The sequence below is a fragment of the Esox lucius genome, chromosome 3 (assembly GCF_011004845.1).
Source record: "Esox lucius isolate fEsoLuc1 chromosome 3, fEsoLuc1.pri, whole genome shotgun sequence".
NCBI lineage: Eukaryota > Metazoa > Chordata > Actinopteri > Esociformes > Esocidae > Esox > Esox lucius.
The window spans coordinates 1971928-1989588 of record NC_047571.1 but is presented as its reverse complement, the minus strand read 5'-3'; the positions used below and the strand labels follow the sequence as shown (position 1 = coordinate 1989588).

General features: G+C 40.4%; 1 protein-coding gene across 1 annotated transcript in view; it reads left to right on the top strand.

Moving 5' to 3' along the window:
• LOC105007163 (histone deacetylase complex subunit SAP130-like) overlaps positions 1–17394 on the top strand; it is an 80117-nt gene extending 62723 nt beyond the window's left edge. Inside the window, 9 exon segments of the mRNA XM_013132490.3 lie at positions 10302–10583; positions 10818–10992; positions 11096–11188; positions 11473–11822; positions 12081–12296; positions 12417–12542; positions 13515–13618; positions 15889–16002; positions 16359–17394. Of these exon segments, the coding sequence (XP_012987944.2) occupies positions 10302–10583; positions 10818–10992; positions 11096–11188; positions 11473–11822; positions 12081–12296; positions 12417–12542; positions 13515–13618; positions 15889–16002; positions 16359–16517 (1619 nt within the window). The 3' untranslated portion in view covers positions 16518–17394.
• The last annotated feature ends 267 nt before the right edge of the window (positions 17395–17661 follow it).

The following is a 17661-nucleotide window of genomic DNA, read 5'->3' as shown; positions in this document are numbered from 1 at the left end:
GGAGGTTGTTGGCCAAGATCTCGCGATACGTGACCCCATCCATCCTCCCCTCAATACGGTGCAGTCATCCTGTCCACTTTGCAGAAAAGCATCCCCAATGAATGATGTTTTCACCTCCATGCTTCACGGTTGGGATGGTGTTCTTGGGGTTGTAGTCATCTTTCTTCTTTCTCCAAATCACGGCGAGTGGAGTTTAGACCAAAAAGCTACATTTTTGTCTCATCAGACCACATGACCTTCTCCCATTCCTCCTCTGGATCATTGGCAAACTTCAGATGGACCTGGACATGCGCAGGGTTGAGCAGGGGGACCTTGCATGTGCTGCAGGATTTTAATCCATGACGGTGTAATGTGTTAATAATGGTTTTCTTTGAGACTGTGGTCCCTGCTCTCTTCAGGTCATTGACCAGGTCCTGCCGTGTAGTTCTGGGTTGATCCCTCACCTTCCTCATGATCACTGATGCCCCACGAGGTGAGATCTTGTATGGAGCCCCAGACCGAGGGAGATTGACCATCATCTTGAACTTCTTCCATTTTCTAATAATTGTGCCAACAGTTGTTGCCTTCTCACCAAGCTGCTTGCCTATTGTACTGTAGCCCATCCCAGTCTTGTGCAGGTCTACAATTTTATCCCTGAGCTCTCTGGTCTTGGCCACTGTGGAGAGGTTGGAGTCTGTTTGATTGAGTGTGTGGACAGATTTCTTTTATACAGGTAACGATAACGATGGTATTTCGCAACTTCCCTTCGGTGTAGCCTCTGCCATCTCAGCCTCTGCTATATTTAAAAATGTTTTTTGCTCCGTCTCATGGAGACCCAACTAATCGATAATGACATTCGTTGCCAACACTTTTGATTATCCATTAGTTGTTGCAGCCCTAACCAGAAATATAAAAACATGTTCCGGACCTGACTGACAGCAACTGCGGGGCTTCTCAGATTCAGCAAGACGTGTCTGTCTGCGGCACGCAGCACGGAAGGTCCGCCCAGGAAAGCTCTGCCTATATAGAACACCCTCCCCCACTTCCAGTTGGTTTCTCAAAGCTTGCGGCGCCCAGTTTCTTTCTCATTATGCACCGACTTGTTTATTTCCTTAAAGAATATGAAAAACGATGTCAATTTTATTGTGTCTAAAATAGTGAAAATCCCATTGTCTTGATTTTCTTTTTTTACTTTATAAACATGAAAATAGATTGAGGGCGATTTGATTAAATATGTATAAATAATAATAACGGGTAATAAACTGAGTAATCTTACTTAAAGGTACCCTATGCAGCATTTTCCATTTAAAATATCCGACAATAACCCTTACATACAGTGTTCAGAATTACATTTTTAACTCTGGTGCTAGATGACAACATTTTACCAGCCAAAATTATAAATATCATTTTTGTGTCACATATACATTAATTTCAGTACATTTCAGTCAAAGTATTTTATTTCTTAAATGCACTGAATTAACAGTGTCATTTTGAACAATGAAATTCTTATGACATAGCACGTGACATCTATGCAGAAAGCTTTAAGAAATCTATAAAGCAAAAATAAAAAATATACTTAACAATACAGACTAGCAGCAATTCCAGAGAATGTAGATATGGGAATATGGAATGTATGAAAATAAATCTTAAGTATTGTTAGAATATTATAAATATAAGTTTTGTTGTGCCTATAAATTGATACATTGAAATGTTGTAATGCACGTTGAACATACGTAGAAAGTGACCAGAACATATGATGTGTTCGTCATCAATTTCATTGAGATAGTAAGGTATTTTATTGATTACAAGCTTTTTATTTCCGATGATAAATTAATTGTTTCTGCTTTTATCATTATCATACTGGCCGCACAAGGAACAACTAGTCACCACAGCCTGAGCATCATGCTGTAGCCAGCCTCTTGAAAGTTTATATCCAAACTTCCATTTCTCACAACATTTAATTTTTTACGTGATGCTACCAAGCGGTTTTTTATGTATTACAATAACATCATTCCTGTTCACCAGTCTCTCTTCCTTGTCAACCTTCTAAACATTATTTGACAATGCATTCTTAACATCATTCCATAATAATAATCTAAGTACTCCCCCTCAATTAACCATTCTGTAAAACTGTTCATGAATCGTCTCCCAGATTTGCAACACAATCCCTCTCCAAAGCTAGGCGAAAGAACAGTAACATAAAATCAGATTTTTTTATTATTACATTTATCTTACTTAAGCTCAAACCATTTCTCAATGTGCTCCACATTATAATATTCTTTACCTTATGTAATGTATGTTTAAATAGTAATTTGTTTCATTAATATTTTAGTTTTTTGAGTGAAAATGTACACAATACACACCTGCAGACTTATTTTGAAGGCCAAATATGAAAATCGGTCTTATTGTTGCTGCTGAAACTCTAATGCCTGCAATACGCTAATCTATTGTAACTATTGTGTTGTGACAGTTAGCTAGCTAACTTGCTAGCCTCTTACCTTCGGTTGTCACTCAGACGATTGCTACATTCTTTATATACAGGTGCTGGTCATAACATTTGAATATCATCAAAAAGTTGATTTATTTCAGTAATTCCACTCAAAAAGTGAAACTTGTATATTATATTCATTCATTGCACACAGACTAAAATATTTCAAATGTTTATTTCTTTTAATTGTGATGATTATAACTGACAACTTGTGAAAATCCCAAATTCAGTAACTCTGAAAATTTGAATATTACTTAAGACCAATACAAAAACTTTTTTTTTTAAATATTGGCCAACTGAAAAGTATGAACATGAAAAGTATGAGCATGTACAGCACTCAATATTGCCTGAATTACTGCAGCAATGCGGTGTGGCATGGAGTCGATTAGTCTGTGGCACTGCTCAGGTGTTATGAGAGCCCAGGTTGCTCTGATAGTGGCCTTCAGCTCTTCTGCATTGTTGGGTCTGGCGTATCGCATCTTCCTCTTCACAATTTCCCCATAGAATTTATATAGGGTTAAGGTCAGGCGAGTGTGCTGGCCAATTAAGGACAGGGATACCATGGTCCTTAAACCAGGTACTGGTAGCTTTGGCACTGTGTGCAGGTGCCAAGTCCTGTTGGAAAATGAAATCTGCATCTCTATAAAGTTGGTCAGCAGCAGTAAGCATGAAGTGCTCTAAAACTTCCTGGTAGACGGCTGCGTTGACCTTGGACCTCAGAAAACACATTGGACCAACACCAGCAGATGACACTGCACCCCAAACCATCTCTGACTGTGGAAACTTTACACTGGACTTCAAGCAACGTGGATTCTGTGCCTCTCCTGTCTTCCTCCAGACTCTAGGACCTTGATTTCCAAAGGAAATGCAAAATGTACTTTCATCAGAGAACATAACTTTGGACCACTCAGCAGCAGTCCAGTCCTTTTTGTATTTAACCCAGGCGAGACGCTTCTGACGCTGTGTCTTGTTCAAGAGTGGCTTGACACAAGGATTGCGACAGCTGAAACCCATGTCTTGCATACGTCTGTGCGTGATGGTTCTTGAAGCACTGACTCCAGCTGCAGTCCACTCTTTGTGACTCTCCCCCACATTTTTGAATGGGTTTTGTTTCACAATCCTCTACAGGGTGTGGTTATCCCTGTTGCTTGTACACTTTTTTCTACCACATCTTTTCCTTCCCTTCGCCTCTCTATTAATGTGCTTGTACACAGAGCTCTGTGAACCGACAACCTCTTTAGCTATGACCTTTTGTGTCTTGCCCTCCTTGTGCAAGGTGTCAATGGTCGTCTTTTGGACAGCTGTCAAGTCAGCAATCTTCCCCATGATTGTGTTGCCTACAGAACGAGACTGAGAGACCATTTAAAGGCCTTTGATATGTTTGGGTTAATTAGCTGATTATAATGTGGCACCAGGTGTCTTCAATATTGAACCTTTTCACAATATTCACATTTTCTGAGATACTGAATTTGGGGTTTTCATTAGTTGTCAGTTATAATCATCAACATTAAAAGAAATAAACACTTGAAATATATCAGTCTGTGTGGAATGAATGTATACATTATACAAGTTTAACTTTTTGAATGGAATTGCTGAAATAAATATATTTTTTGATGATATTCAAATTTTATGACCAGCACCTGTAGAGGCCACAACCTCCGTCTTTCTTCCCAATCCTCCCGTGGCAGCACCTGGACAAAACGGATGCCTTTCTCTTTACAGACCGAAGAGTTTTTGGTCTGCCGCCAGATTTCTTCCTTCACCCATCTTTTAGTGAAGAGAACGATGATATGCCTGATCTTGCTGTCAATCTTCTTTCCTACTCTGTGGACAATGTCCACTGCTTATTCCCATATCTGGAGCAATCATAACCAGGATTTGGGCGACCTGTGTACGGATATCTTTCTTCTCTTCCAAACATTTTATCCGGAGGCACCACCACATTCTGAACCTTTCTTGTTCTTTGACTCTCTCCTTAAGCTCATTATTCTCTTTGCAAAGGTGGTTGTTTTGTTTCTCCAGATCTTCTACTTTCTTTTTACATTCTGTCAGTATCTCTGTGTTGAACTGGAGGGTCTTCGCTAAGCTAGCAATCATGGTGCTGCTTTGTTTTGTTCGCTCACTAAAGTCAACTAGCTGCACATCCACTCTCTTTTACAGGGCCAATATTGCCTCCAAAATAGTCTTATTAGAAACTTCATCACCCACACCGACTTCAGTCGACTTGGCCTTCTTTTCCATGGGTTGCGTTGGCGGCGTGGAATCATTACCAGATTTATTTAGCAGAGACACATCCATAGCGTAGTCATGCTCCTCTTCACACGCGTTTTCAATTCTTTCGACGTTAGGCGAGGATTTCTGTCCTTTGGGATCTATCTGTGATGACTTCGAAGGAAGGAGAAGCAGGAGAACGAGGCGATGTGTATTTGCTGTGTTTAATTTGCAAGACAGCAGCGAAGCTTAAGCTCAAGTGACCTGGTTAAACGTTTCAGCAATTAACACCCAAGTTTTAGTGATTAATTGTTTTGCTAACTCTTTATCCGGTTAATGTAAAATAACAAAATTATTTAAAAAAAAATATATATATAGCCAGAGCACTGTTGTTACTATGGTAACCAACGCAAACGGTAGTCAGATTTGTCTCGTGGTACCGTTGTCGCTTATAGTAAAGTTTGACTGTTTCTATTGACTTGGACCCTGTCAAGTCGTTCAGTAAAAAGTTTGAATCTTTCGAGTCATTTTGTTAATTTGAGTCTGTAATGCTTACAACCTTTTTTTTTTACTTAGGCACATGATTTCATGTGTTTATCATTACAATCAAAAATCAACTACGTTAGCCTAATAATTTTTGACCTAACATGTGTCCAATTATCTGTTACAAACATTTCTTTATAATGCTGCTGATCTATTTTTCTTTGCAAACGTAAAACTAACCGCATATTCCATGGTTGGGTAGAACTCCACTGCCAGTTGTTCAAATGAACGATGAAACTGAAGTCTTTTTTACTTAGGCAGAGGTTCTGTGCTTGTTTTCATCTGTGTTTTTCAGTAATCAACTGATTATTATTGGGTGCATTCAATTATCATTTATAAACATGTCTTTATGATTACGTTTCTATTGTGACTAATTCAGTTTTTTTTTTGTGCATATCCGTACATGCTTTTTGGGGTAATATAGATCAGAACCCCTTGTTCAGTAAAAGAGGAGGGGTTTCCATGATTCTCTCGTCTTTTCACTTGACAAAAAAGTGAAAGGTTATCACCTATATAGATAGTTATTCTATCAATATCATTCATGAATAAAAGAAAAACAAATGTTGTCGTGGCATGAAATTAAATGGCACAAAACAAATGATGCATTAGGATTTTCTCAGGTTAGACAAAAAGCTGACATTTTGGCATTGATTTAGAAAATGTGACTGATCATGCAAAGAAACTGTCTTTTATTTAAGGATAGTGATCATATGAAGCCATTTATTATAACAGTTGTTTGGCTTCTTTTTAAATCATAATAATAACAGAAATCACCCAAATGGCCCTGATCAAAAGTTAACATTCCCTTGAATGTTTGTTACAGACACACAGGGTGACACACACAGGTGAAAATGGAAATTAAAGGTGAATTTCCCACACCTGTGCCTTTTTAAATTGCAATTAATGTCTGTGTATAAATAGTCAATGAGTTCGTTAGCGCTCACATGGATCGCACTGAGCAGGCTAGTTACTGAGCCATGGGGAGCAGAAAATAACTTTTAAAGACCTGCGAAACAAGGTTATGAAACTTTATAAAGATGGAAAAGTATATAAAAAGATATGCAAAGCCTTGCAAATGCCAGTCAGCAGGGACGCTGACAGGAATGACAGGGTAAAAAATGTATTAATAGTAATTAAATGACTGTCCAAAAAACATTTTATTGTTTAATGCTTTAATTCATAACTAGGCCACATTCAAATCCCTTTGTTTTCAACACAGGTAATTAATTATGTCACATCTTTTCAATTCATAACCTACTCAGTCCCAATCAGCCATTACTGAACTGCTACACATATTTAGACATTCTCTTTTAGATTTGTCCTTCCATTTTTGTACTCCTAGTTTTGGTTGCATGGTGGCAATGTTTTAGCCAGATAGGTACAGTACTGTAGTTAGACACATTTATTGGTTAAATTTGGAAAAAAATTAAGCTCCACTATGTAGGATTTTTTCAGTATAAAAGCAATTACCGCATTTTGCAATTACTCATCCATCAGAAAGCGATTCTGCACCTATGCCCGATAGAGAATCACGTTCCAAATAAAAATATGAAAAATTGAATTACCTGTTCCAAAAAAAGCACTAACTCAGAGTTCGACGACGTTCTTCTAAGCCTTGCTAATGTTAGCTTAGGGTTTCTGGTAGCTAGCTACAGAGAGTTGGTCTAAGCCTTCTTTCGCTTTGCTATTTTTGTAGTGTATGCTGTAGTAGACAAGGGAGGAACTGACGGTTTTTCGTCCTGGTCTCCAGCTCCCATTATAGTTTCTTTCAGTATCAAACTTTGCCCTTTATGGCATAGTTATGCTATATATAATATCATCCAGGTAAAATAAGCCAAGGAGGAAAGCCTGCCTCGCAGAAGGCGATTGGCTGAAACGGTACTGACTGGGAAGTAGCGGCATGCTCCAAAAATGATAAAATTACATTCCACCGGCATTATTATTATTTTAATTTATTTTACTGAACAAATCCAATCTAGTGCAGCTTTAACAAAGTTATGTTGGCACTGGTGTTTAGGGTATCACCCTGATTGGCTGTTGGTGTTAGGGTATCACTCTGATTGGCTGCAGGTGTTAGAGTATCATTGATTGGCTGTTGGTAGAACAAACAATTTTTACAGAAAAGGGTTTCATCATAATGCTGTATAAAAAAACAGCAAAGAGTAAAAAACTTGAATCCCTTCATCAATGCAATTCTTCTGTTTATTATATGTAATATGTCAATACTTGAATAAAAATGAGCTGCATGGTCAAGTTGCCAGAAAGAAGCCTCTACTGCGCCAGTGCCTCAAAAAAGTCAAGTTACAATATGCCTGACCCCACCTTGACACACCTCACAGCCTCTGGCACACTGTAATGTGGAGTGACGAGAGCAAAATAGAGCTTTATGGTCACAACCATAAGTACAATGTTTGGAGAGGGGTCAACAAGGTATATAGTGAACAGAATACCATCCCCACTATGAAGCATGGTGTTGGCTCACTGATGTTTTGGGGGTGTGTGAGCTCTAAAGGCACAGGGAATCTTGTGAAAATTGATGGCAAGATGAATGCAGCATGTTATCAGATATTACTGGCAGACAATTTACACGAAAGCTGCGCATGGACACTTTCCAGCACGACAAGGACCATAAGCACAAAGCCAAGTTGACCCTCCAGTGGTTACAGCAGAAAAAGTTGAAGGTTCTGGAGTGGCCATCTCAATCTCCTGACCTTAATATCATTGACCCACTCTGGGGAGATCTCAAACGTGCGGTTGATGCAAGACTACCAAAGACTTTGCATGACCTGGAGGAAATTTGCCAAGACGAATGGGCAGCCATACCACCTGCATGAATTAAGGGCTCATAGACAACTATTACAAAAGATTGCACGCTGTCATTGATGCTAAAGGGGGCAATACACAGTATTAAGAACTAAGGGTATGCAGACTTTTGAAGAAAGGTCATTTCATTTTTTATTTGTTGGCTTTTATTTTATGATTGTGCCATTCTGTTATGACTTGAGTTGAATGTGAATCCAATATAGGAATAAAAGACGTGTTTTTGCTGCTCACTCATGTTTACTTTACAAATGGTACAAATTACCAATTCTCCAAGGGTATGCAAACTTCGAGCACAACTGTAAGTAAACCGATCAGCCATAACACTATGACCACCTGCCTAATATTGTGTAGGTCCCCCTTTTGCCGCAAAAACAGTCCTGATCCGTCGAGGCATGGACTCCATTAGACCTCTGAAGGTGTGCTGTGGTATCTGGCATCAAGGCGTTAGCAGCAGATCCTTTAAGCCCTGTAAGTTGTGAGGTGGGGTGTCCATGGATCAGACTTTTGTCCAGCACATCCCATAGATTCTTGATTGTATTGAGATCTGGGGAATTTGGAGGCCAAGTCAACACCTTGAACTTGTTGTTTTTCTCAAACCATTCCTGAACCATTTTTGCTTTGTGGCTGGGTGCTTTATTCTGCTGAAAGAGGCCAATGCCATCAGGGAATATTGTTGCCATGAAAGGGTGCACATGGTCTGCAATAATGCTTAGGTAGGTGGTACATGTCATCCACATGCATGGCAGGACCCAAGGTTTCCCAGCAGAACATTGGCCAAAGCATCACACTGCCTCTGCTGGCTTTCCTTCTTCCCATAATGCATCCAGGTGCCATGTGTTCTTCAGGTAAGCGATGCCCCTGGCCATCCATGTGATGTAAAAGAAAATGTAATTCATCAGACCAGGCCACTTTCTTACATTGCTCCGTGGTCCAGTTCTGATGCTCACGTGCCCATTATAGGGACTTTCGGCAGTGGACAGGGGTCCGCATGGGCACCCTAACTGGTCTGCTGCTACACAGCCCCATATGCAACAAACTGCGATGCATTGTGTGTTTTGACAACTTCAGTACCAGCATTAACTTTTTCTGCTATTTTGATCTACAGTAGCTTGTCTGTTGGATCGGACCACACAGGCTAGCCTTTGCTCCCCACGTGCATCAATGAGATTTATCCACCCATGACCCTGTCGAATATAACCCACCCACTGACAGGTGCCATGATAACGAGATTATCAGTGTTATTCACTTCACCTGTCAGTGGTCATAATGTTGTTACTGATTGGTGTAAAACTGTTTATATTGCAGTGGTATCTTAATTTTAACCTATCTGTTCCTCACTCAAAACCTTCCTTTTTTACTTTTTTGGAAAGGAAAGAAAAAAGTGCAGTGGTCTCAATTTTATTCGGAGAGGTATATTTTTAGTAGGATTTCCATTGGCTGGGGTGGTTGATAGATTAGCAGTTTGGGCGTGTGACCAGTAATGAAAAAGTAATTAAACCTAAGAGTGTCTGTTAGATTATAAAAACGAAATTCAAACGAAAGCCAAAAAGTAGGAAAGTATAAACAAATGAAAATCAATTCTAGATCAGCAATTACAAAAAAATATTTAAATTCAAGTGTACCCAAAACTTCCTTTTCAACTTTTTTGGAAAGTAAAAAATAAAAGGTGCAGTGGTCTGCATATATATTTAGTAGGATTTGTACCCGGTTTGGATGCATCCATGGGCTCCACCTCCTGTTTTATCTTAATCTTGGGGAGGGAGGAGCATATTCCACAAATGCCGCCGTGCCACTGGCTGCTGACTGCATAGGAGGAACCACCATGTTTGCCAATGAGGAGAGTGATTGGTGGAGAGATGGCGGATAGGGTAGGGCCAGGCCGCGATTGTGGAGGTGCGGACACTGAGATCAGATCTTAATTTTTTTCCGGAGCTGTATAACCACCTACAATTTCAGTAGCACATACATTTTTTGAGGGACGGATTATGGCACCCCATTGCCCTCAGCAATGGATTGGTACAGGCGGGAATCTTCTTACCTGGCCATGCAACTGCTCAACTAAAAAAATCTTAGTCGACCAACAGCCTACTGACCAAACAGTCTAGTCAACCAAACAGACTGAATCAGGTCAGCCCTAGTAATATCATTTGAATATCTGTGTACATACTGTCTAAGAGTTTCTAGATGACATTAAAACATTCAGAACAAAATAAATGTACCATAAACCCTGGGTTCTTATTTCCTCTCACTCCTTCAGTAACTCCACAGGCTCCTACCGGCACGCCCATGCAGACCCAGTCCAATGTGGGTGTGGCGTCGGCGGTGCACCTCAACCAAATGCAGCTCATGACTGTGGACCGCATTGCTCAGATCAACACGCAGAACCTCCAGCCCACAGCCATGGCAACACAGGGCATCCAACCTACAGCTATCAGTGCCCAGGGCCTTCACCCCAATGCTGGTGGTCAGATCACCACACAAAACATACAACAGGCACCCATTAACCTACAGCAGCCAGCCAGTGAGAACAAGACCTCAGGTGAATTAGCAAACAATGCAGTTTCCATTTGATTTAAGTTTGTCAGGTCTGATATTGACATTATGAATATATATAGCATACACTTTTAGAATGCATACCCTATTCTTCTATGTCAAAATCAGATTGAAATCAATTTTATTTCAGAAAGGGGGGGGAAACATAAGTATTACTATGATTCACAACATCTATGCTTTTCTGACCACTTCTTACAACAACTACTCTCCGTCTTCTCAGTTGTTTTAACAGATGGCTCAACTCTGGTAGCCAACCCCATTGGCCAGACTTTCTGCAGCAGTCAACCGCCTACTTCTGTGGGACAGACGCACCCCCAGAACACAGGGTCCGGTGTCTCCACACTTGTGTCCTCCCCACGGCCTAGCATCCTACGCAAAAAGCCGGCCAGTGAAGGGTATGTCATGCTCAGTTGTCACAAATCTAGGACCAGGGAAGTTATAGCGTGGGCAGTTTATCGTTCCGGCACAGCACTAACCTATTTCTGTTTGTTCAAAAAGGTCATCTGTGAGGAAGAACCTTATTCCAGAGGCCACCAGCACTAGGATAGATGGCAGCATCAGGCCTGCATCAGGCTCTCCACGGCCAACGGGGTAAGGCTTCAGACATTGTTGGTCAGCCCTGATTAATCAGAGTCCTCTCTGTGGCTCGGTTGGTTGCTTGTAACTGTATGGATGTGGCTTTGATATCCATGGGGTAGCAGTATGAATATTTGTGCTGTTGTTACTGTATGTCGCTTTGAGTAAGAGTTTAAGGTCTTAATTACTAAAATTGAAAAGGTTTTGTACAAATGGTGATATCCTCTGGCCAATTCCATCATGTATTTCTTACTGAACTATTAAATGATTGGGTGGTTGATTTATTTTTACCTTACCAGTGTGAAGCATAAGCCTGATCTCCATGTGTCCCTGGCTCACCCCATGACATCTTCCCCCTTGGAGGCTCTGCCCAGCCATCCGACCCATGAGCAGCAGCAGCACCCCGGAGCACTAACCCAACAGCACCCCTCTCAGCCAATCCAGACTCTGATCTCAGTGTCCGCACCTCCACACTCGCGGCCTGGCTCTGCCCTATCCGCCATCACTCCACCAATCTCCTCATTGGCAAACATGGTGGTCCCTCCTATGCAGTCAGCAGCCAGTGGCACGGCAGCGTGTGGAATAAGCTCCACCCTCCCCGAGATTAAGATAAAACAGGAGGTGGAGCCCATGGATACATCCAAACCGGGTACAAATCCTACTAAATATATATGCAGACCACTGCACCTTTTTTTTTTTACTTTCCAAAAAAGTTGAAAAGGAAGTTTTGAGTGAGGAACAGAAGCGTTCAGTTTGCAGTGGTCTCTTAATTTTATCCCTTCTTTTTCAACTTTTTTGGAAAGGAAGGAAAAAGGTGCAGCAACCTCTTAATTTTTTCAGGAGCTGTAATTTGACACACTTTGTGAATCCTGAACTACTTTTCACAACTGTTCCTCTCCACCCATAGGTCCTCCCATGCCCCATGCCAGTGCCCCCATGGTGTCCGGTGGGGACTTGATCCTTGGTGCCTCCCCCAGGAAGAAGCCCCGGAAGCAGCAACACATCATCTCCACCGAAGAGAGCGAGATGATGGAGACCAACAGCACGGACGAGGATAAGGTCCTGGCCCGACCCGTCTGCATGAGGGCAGAGAAACACAAGTCGCTTCCCAAGGAGTACATAGGTAGGAGTGCAGGCAAAGGGTGTGCTTGCCACAGTTACCATCGGCAACATATTAGTTTATATTAGACTTCCAAATCCTTCGGCTGCTGTGTAAGTTACCACCACGCCTTTTGTCTTGCAGATGAAGAGGGGGTTCGCTATGTCCCAACCCGGGCTCGCACCCAAGTCACCCTCCTCCGTCACTACAGGAACCCCTGGAAGGCAGCCTATCACCACTTCCAGAGATACAGTGACATCCGGGTCAAAGGTCTGACTAAGGCTTTTATTACTGATAGCATCATAACTTTTATAAATTTTATCAATTAAAGCATCTGAAAATGTGGCTCAATTTGACCAACCAACTACTTGTTTTGATAAGCTCAAAAAAATAAAAAAGTGTTATGGAAAGATCTGATTAGATTTGTCAAAATTCATGGGGAAAATATCAGAATTGGGCTACTCAAAAGTGTTCTGGAATTGTTTATTCATTTTTTTAGTTTGGACAATCTAAATGACAACAACATTAATTACAATAATAACATACACAACAAGGTTATTATTCTCACCAGTGGTTATTAAAGTGCATACATAGGAACATTTTTTGAAAACAAACATTTACACACGATCAAGTGGATTTCATTCTATTGTGCTACTATATGTGCTGTGAGAAGCCTAACTAAAAGGCAATATCAGTACAATCTGAAAACATGTTTGTCATTGGTCTTGTTATAGAAATTTCTTGAACTGATGTATTTTTTGGATTCGGCTGAAATATACTGTATAGAGGAATGCTAGAGAAGATCTGGCCTTTTTTGTGACAAACATGTCTGAATGATATCAGTGGATCATTGGGTTCTCTGACCATTTGTTAATCTGCTTAAACCAACAAGTGTAGCTGTTCTTTTTTCTTCAGGAATGTGGCCGGCTGTCTTGAAATGGTCAATTTACAATGTTCCACTAGCCCCTTGGGGGACGTAGGGGTAATTTGCCCGCATTACATAGTTCACAAACACTAATTGGGGAATATTGCATTGCTTTTGGTGCCAGCCAGTGATCTGTGACATTCATAGTGCATGTTGCCACACGGGCTGATGATGTTTTACCTTACCACCATGACCTGACCAGGAAAGCTTCCAGGCCTTAGTTAGAGATTAACAGCTTAATGATGTAAGTTGTTGGAGGTTTTACAGTTTAATAATACATATTAATATGGCCTAATGGTGTGTTGTCATTGTTTCAGAGGAGAAGAAAGGCACCCTGCAGGAAGTAGCCAATCAAAAAGGGGTCGTGTGTAGAGCACAGGGCTGGAAGGTGCAGCTGTGTGCAGCACAACTCATGGAATTGGTAAGTAGAGACTGACCGATTTGGGATTTTAGTGTCTAATACCGATCCCGACTTTTGCGTGGCTGCAGTCACGATAACCATTATATTTGTCGATATAACAGAACATTTAGCAGTTCATAATGTCAATGTTTTCAAACTGAAACAATGTATCTTACACTGTTACAAATGTGTTTAGTAAATGAATGGATTGCATGTCTTCGCTCATCGTGTTTTGCCAATGTTCTAATGACTTTAAATGGCCTAATTACAGTTTTCTCTGTGTTACAAAGTAGGGAATTGGAAATAACTAATGTATTTAGTTGAACACAACTTTACCATTATCATCATGTCAAATAACATACTTTACTTTAGTACTTTAGACAATGGGTAGTAACAGCAGTCAGTCAAATAAGCTAGGGATGCTAATGTTAGCTAGCTCATATTCAGTGGATTCCACAAATCTGGTGACTGACAACTTATATGAGGAGAATGCTTACACACTTGCTTTATTCACAAATTTTTATTTAGCTAACTACCTTTAGCAGCTCTTCATCTCATAAAGGAATGCAAGCACATTATCTCAATTTGATCTGGGCAAGCTTTTTGAAAAATCCATATTTCAGAAACACTACATAAACCCACCACCGTAATGGGCATGGACATTAACATTGTTATATTTGTATCAAGGAGTGTTCACTTTTGCGGCAGTTCAAGATGTTCAGCAGAGTAACACACAAGCATGCTAGCTACACTAAGTTGCTGGCTAAATTCACTACCAGCTAGCTAACATAAACATCATGAGAATGTGATGAGGACTGGGTTGCTTTCTTGGTGAAGTGTACATTTTAAGTTAAACTTCAAGTGTGCTTGGTCAGGCAAGCTACTCATGTCAAAACATTTTTGCCGGACCACATAATTGGAGCGGACCAAGAAGAGCGAATGTCTCTTACTGAGTGCCTGACAGAGTGACTGACTGACTACCCATTGCTAAATAGCTTAAATAGTGTAGTGGTTTGGCACTCGGCCTGTCAAGCAGTGGACTAGGTTTCAATCCTTGCCTCTGACCAAACAAAGTATTTGTTAGGATTTGTCCAGGATAGATTAAAACTTCAGATATTCAGAAACTCTGTTTTCAGTGTTGACATGTAGGCAGGGAAAACAGTTTTGGGGATGTAACGTCAGAGTGTGCAGCGTTATCTCCTTTGTTTACATGAGGTGATTTTGTGCAATGGCGGATGTAGCCAAAATAGTGCTGGTTTGAATCTTGCTAACAGGACTTATTACATGTTTACACACAAATGTACAGTTACTCTCCCACTATATTGAGAAACCTAGGTGTCAGAAGGTGCTATTGTGCTACAGAGGTCAATGCTACCTCCAATTTTTGCTGTAATAACTTGTGCAACAGAACACTTATTAAGAAACCAAAGTGTACTCTTGCACAAAGATAACTGTAGATGGCTAGCTAATAGCTATACAGCCTACCTATAACGAAAACAATGACTCCAATCACAACATTAGCAGCATAAAAGGGTCACATAATACAATTATTCTCTTAAATATATGAGACTTATGGTGTTACTGAGTGGATATATATTGTTGTGCGATGGCTGAAAAGTACAGAGTGGATAAATATTTTTGAGAGACAAAAACTGGAACGTCTGAGAGGGGGATTGAACCCGGGTCAAAATATTGATGGTCGGTGAGATTCCAACAAGACCAGAGGGCTTGCTGGTCTTTTACTGCGCAAGGGGTTGTAATATACGATCACCCCAAAAAGCATGCACTGATGTGTACTATGAAAATCCACCAGAAGTAGTCGCAATTTAACCGTAAACAGTTTTATTTTAGCCTTACTATGACATAGATGCATAATTTATTTACATCTGCAGTGTCTGTACAGCTACTGAAGGTTGTTACCAGCAAAGTTTTTGTCTATCCTGAACAAATCCTAATGCATAATTGGTTTTGGCCATGTCGAGGCTCGAACACTGGTCCCTCTGCATGGAAGTCCACGAGTCTGCATGGAAGTCCACTACACTATTTAACTAACGTCAAATGGTCAAACCACTTTCAAACAGTGCAAATCTTCCATTATCTTGCATAAGACATTGGCGACCATCTACACTGCTTGTGTTTCACATTCAATGAAAGTTTATCTAAAACCTTGTCTTCAGAATAGTAGCCAGTTGCGATGTTCTGTCAATAAGTAGTAGTAATATTATTAAGTAATATTAGTCTGTAGTAGTAGATAGTAAATAATATTAGAATGTATTGTGTTTCCTTGCCAGACTAATCTGGAGCGTGACGTGTACAGCCGCCTCACTACCCTCCAAGAGGGCCTAATCCCAAAGAAGAAGGCCGGGTCGGATGATGACCTGCACCGTATCAACGAGCTCATACAGGTTAGAGGTCACACACAAAACAACATAGCTTTTATGAAGAAGTACACCCATGCATGTCAACTGCTCTTGTGTGTTCCCAGATAATGTGTTCTAAACAGGAAAAACTCAATACCTTTTTAGTCTACAAACCACTGCACTAAGCATAATATTAAATCACATTTTATCATTTTATATCATGTCCCATAAACACTACTACTACACAGTATTGAAAACAGGCACACTGCTCTGTAGTGGTAATGTGGTCTGATTTGTCTTTTCCACTAAGTTTTATATAATTTATTTTAAGTACTTAATGGAAATTCTAACTAGGCCTAGTCTTTTTTATGTTGGTCAGCCATCTTGACTTTTCCCCCCAGGGTAACATGCAGCGCTGTAAGCTAGTGATGGACCAGATCACTGAGGCTAGAGACACCATGATGAAGGTCCTGGACCACAAGGAAAAAGTCTTGAAGCTAATCAATAAGAACGGCGAAGCCAAGAAAGTCAACAAACTAAAGCACAAGGACAAAGCCTAATAGAGAAATGGTGCAACCAAACCTAGGCTAACTACTTGCACCCTCCTCTTAAAAAAAACTCCAGTTTAGACCACTCACTGATATGTTCACGTTTTTAATCTCGGACCACTGGTAGATTGTGGCTGTTCTGTGTCTGCTATTACTCCTTAGGGGTGTGTGACCATTGGACCACCTAGAACTGAGAACCAAGTGGTCGGCAGAAATTGACAGATGCAATTCCACTAGGGAGCTTTTCAGTGGACAGGAATGTACAAGTGTTAAGCCTGTATCATTAAGTTAGTACTTTCTCCGTTGTTGATTGGATGGTGTAGAGGGGATGTGCCATAGCTGTTGGAATTGATGATTTGGAACATTGTGCTATGTGAAGCTTTGATGTGCGTCAATAACATTGTCTCACATCAGGGGGTGTCATTACATACACAGAACCATTTCAAGGAGCAATCACTTTTGATGGCCTAACTGAAGACAAGGGCGTGTGTTGAACTATCATGTAATAATGATAATGAATAATAAATGTGATTCACTTATAGTAATAATGGGATCATATTAGAAGTATGCTACCATGCTTTGTCATTGGAAATGCTACGCAACAATCCAAGTTATTTGTTTCTCACAGTGTTTGACAAATCTTATTGTAAATCAAGTACTGTCATGTGCCTGTTTAAGCTTTGAATTAGTATTCTGGCAAACTGAATTAAGCACATTCCCTTTTTGACACTTCAGGAGTTCAGGGTCTATGTATACTCTGGTAAGTAAAGATTATAAACAACTCATCTCTTCAATACTTTTCCTCAGTAGCACGTTACTCATTGGGTGTAAAAAGTTTAAGGTATGCCTTCACTGCAGACTGAAACTAAATAAAACACAGTACAATTCACTTTCTCTGGCTTTAGCTTGGAATGTTGAGCAGGTCTTATGTTGGTTATGGGTAAAAGGAAAGATTCTAGAACTGCACCAGTGTTATTGTTGGCAGTCTGACAAGGTGGTTTGACCTTTGAAATAAAGAAATGGTAGCAAAAGTATGTCATCACAGTTATGTCGAACACTACAAGACCCTTACTCCTTTGTTCTTTTTGTGCCTTTTTTAGTTAAAAAAAAAATTTGAGGTCTCCATTTTGAAAGAGCTGTCCTTTTTACTTAAGCT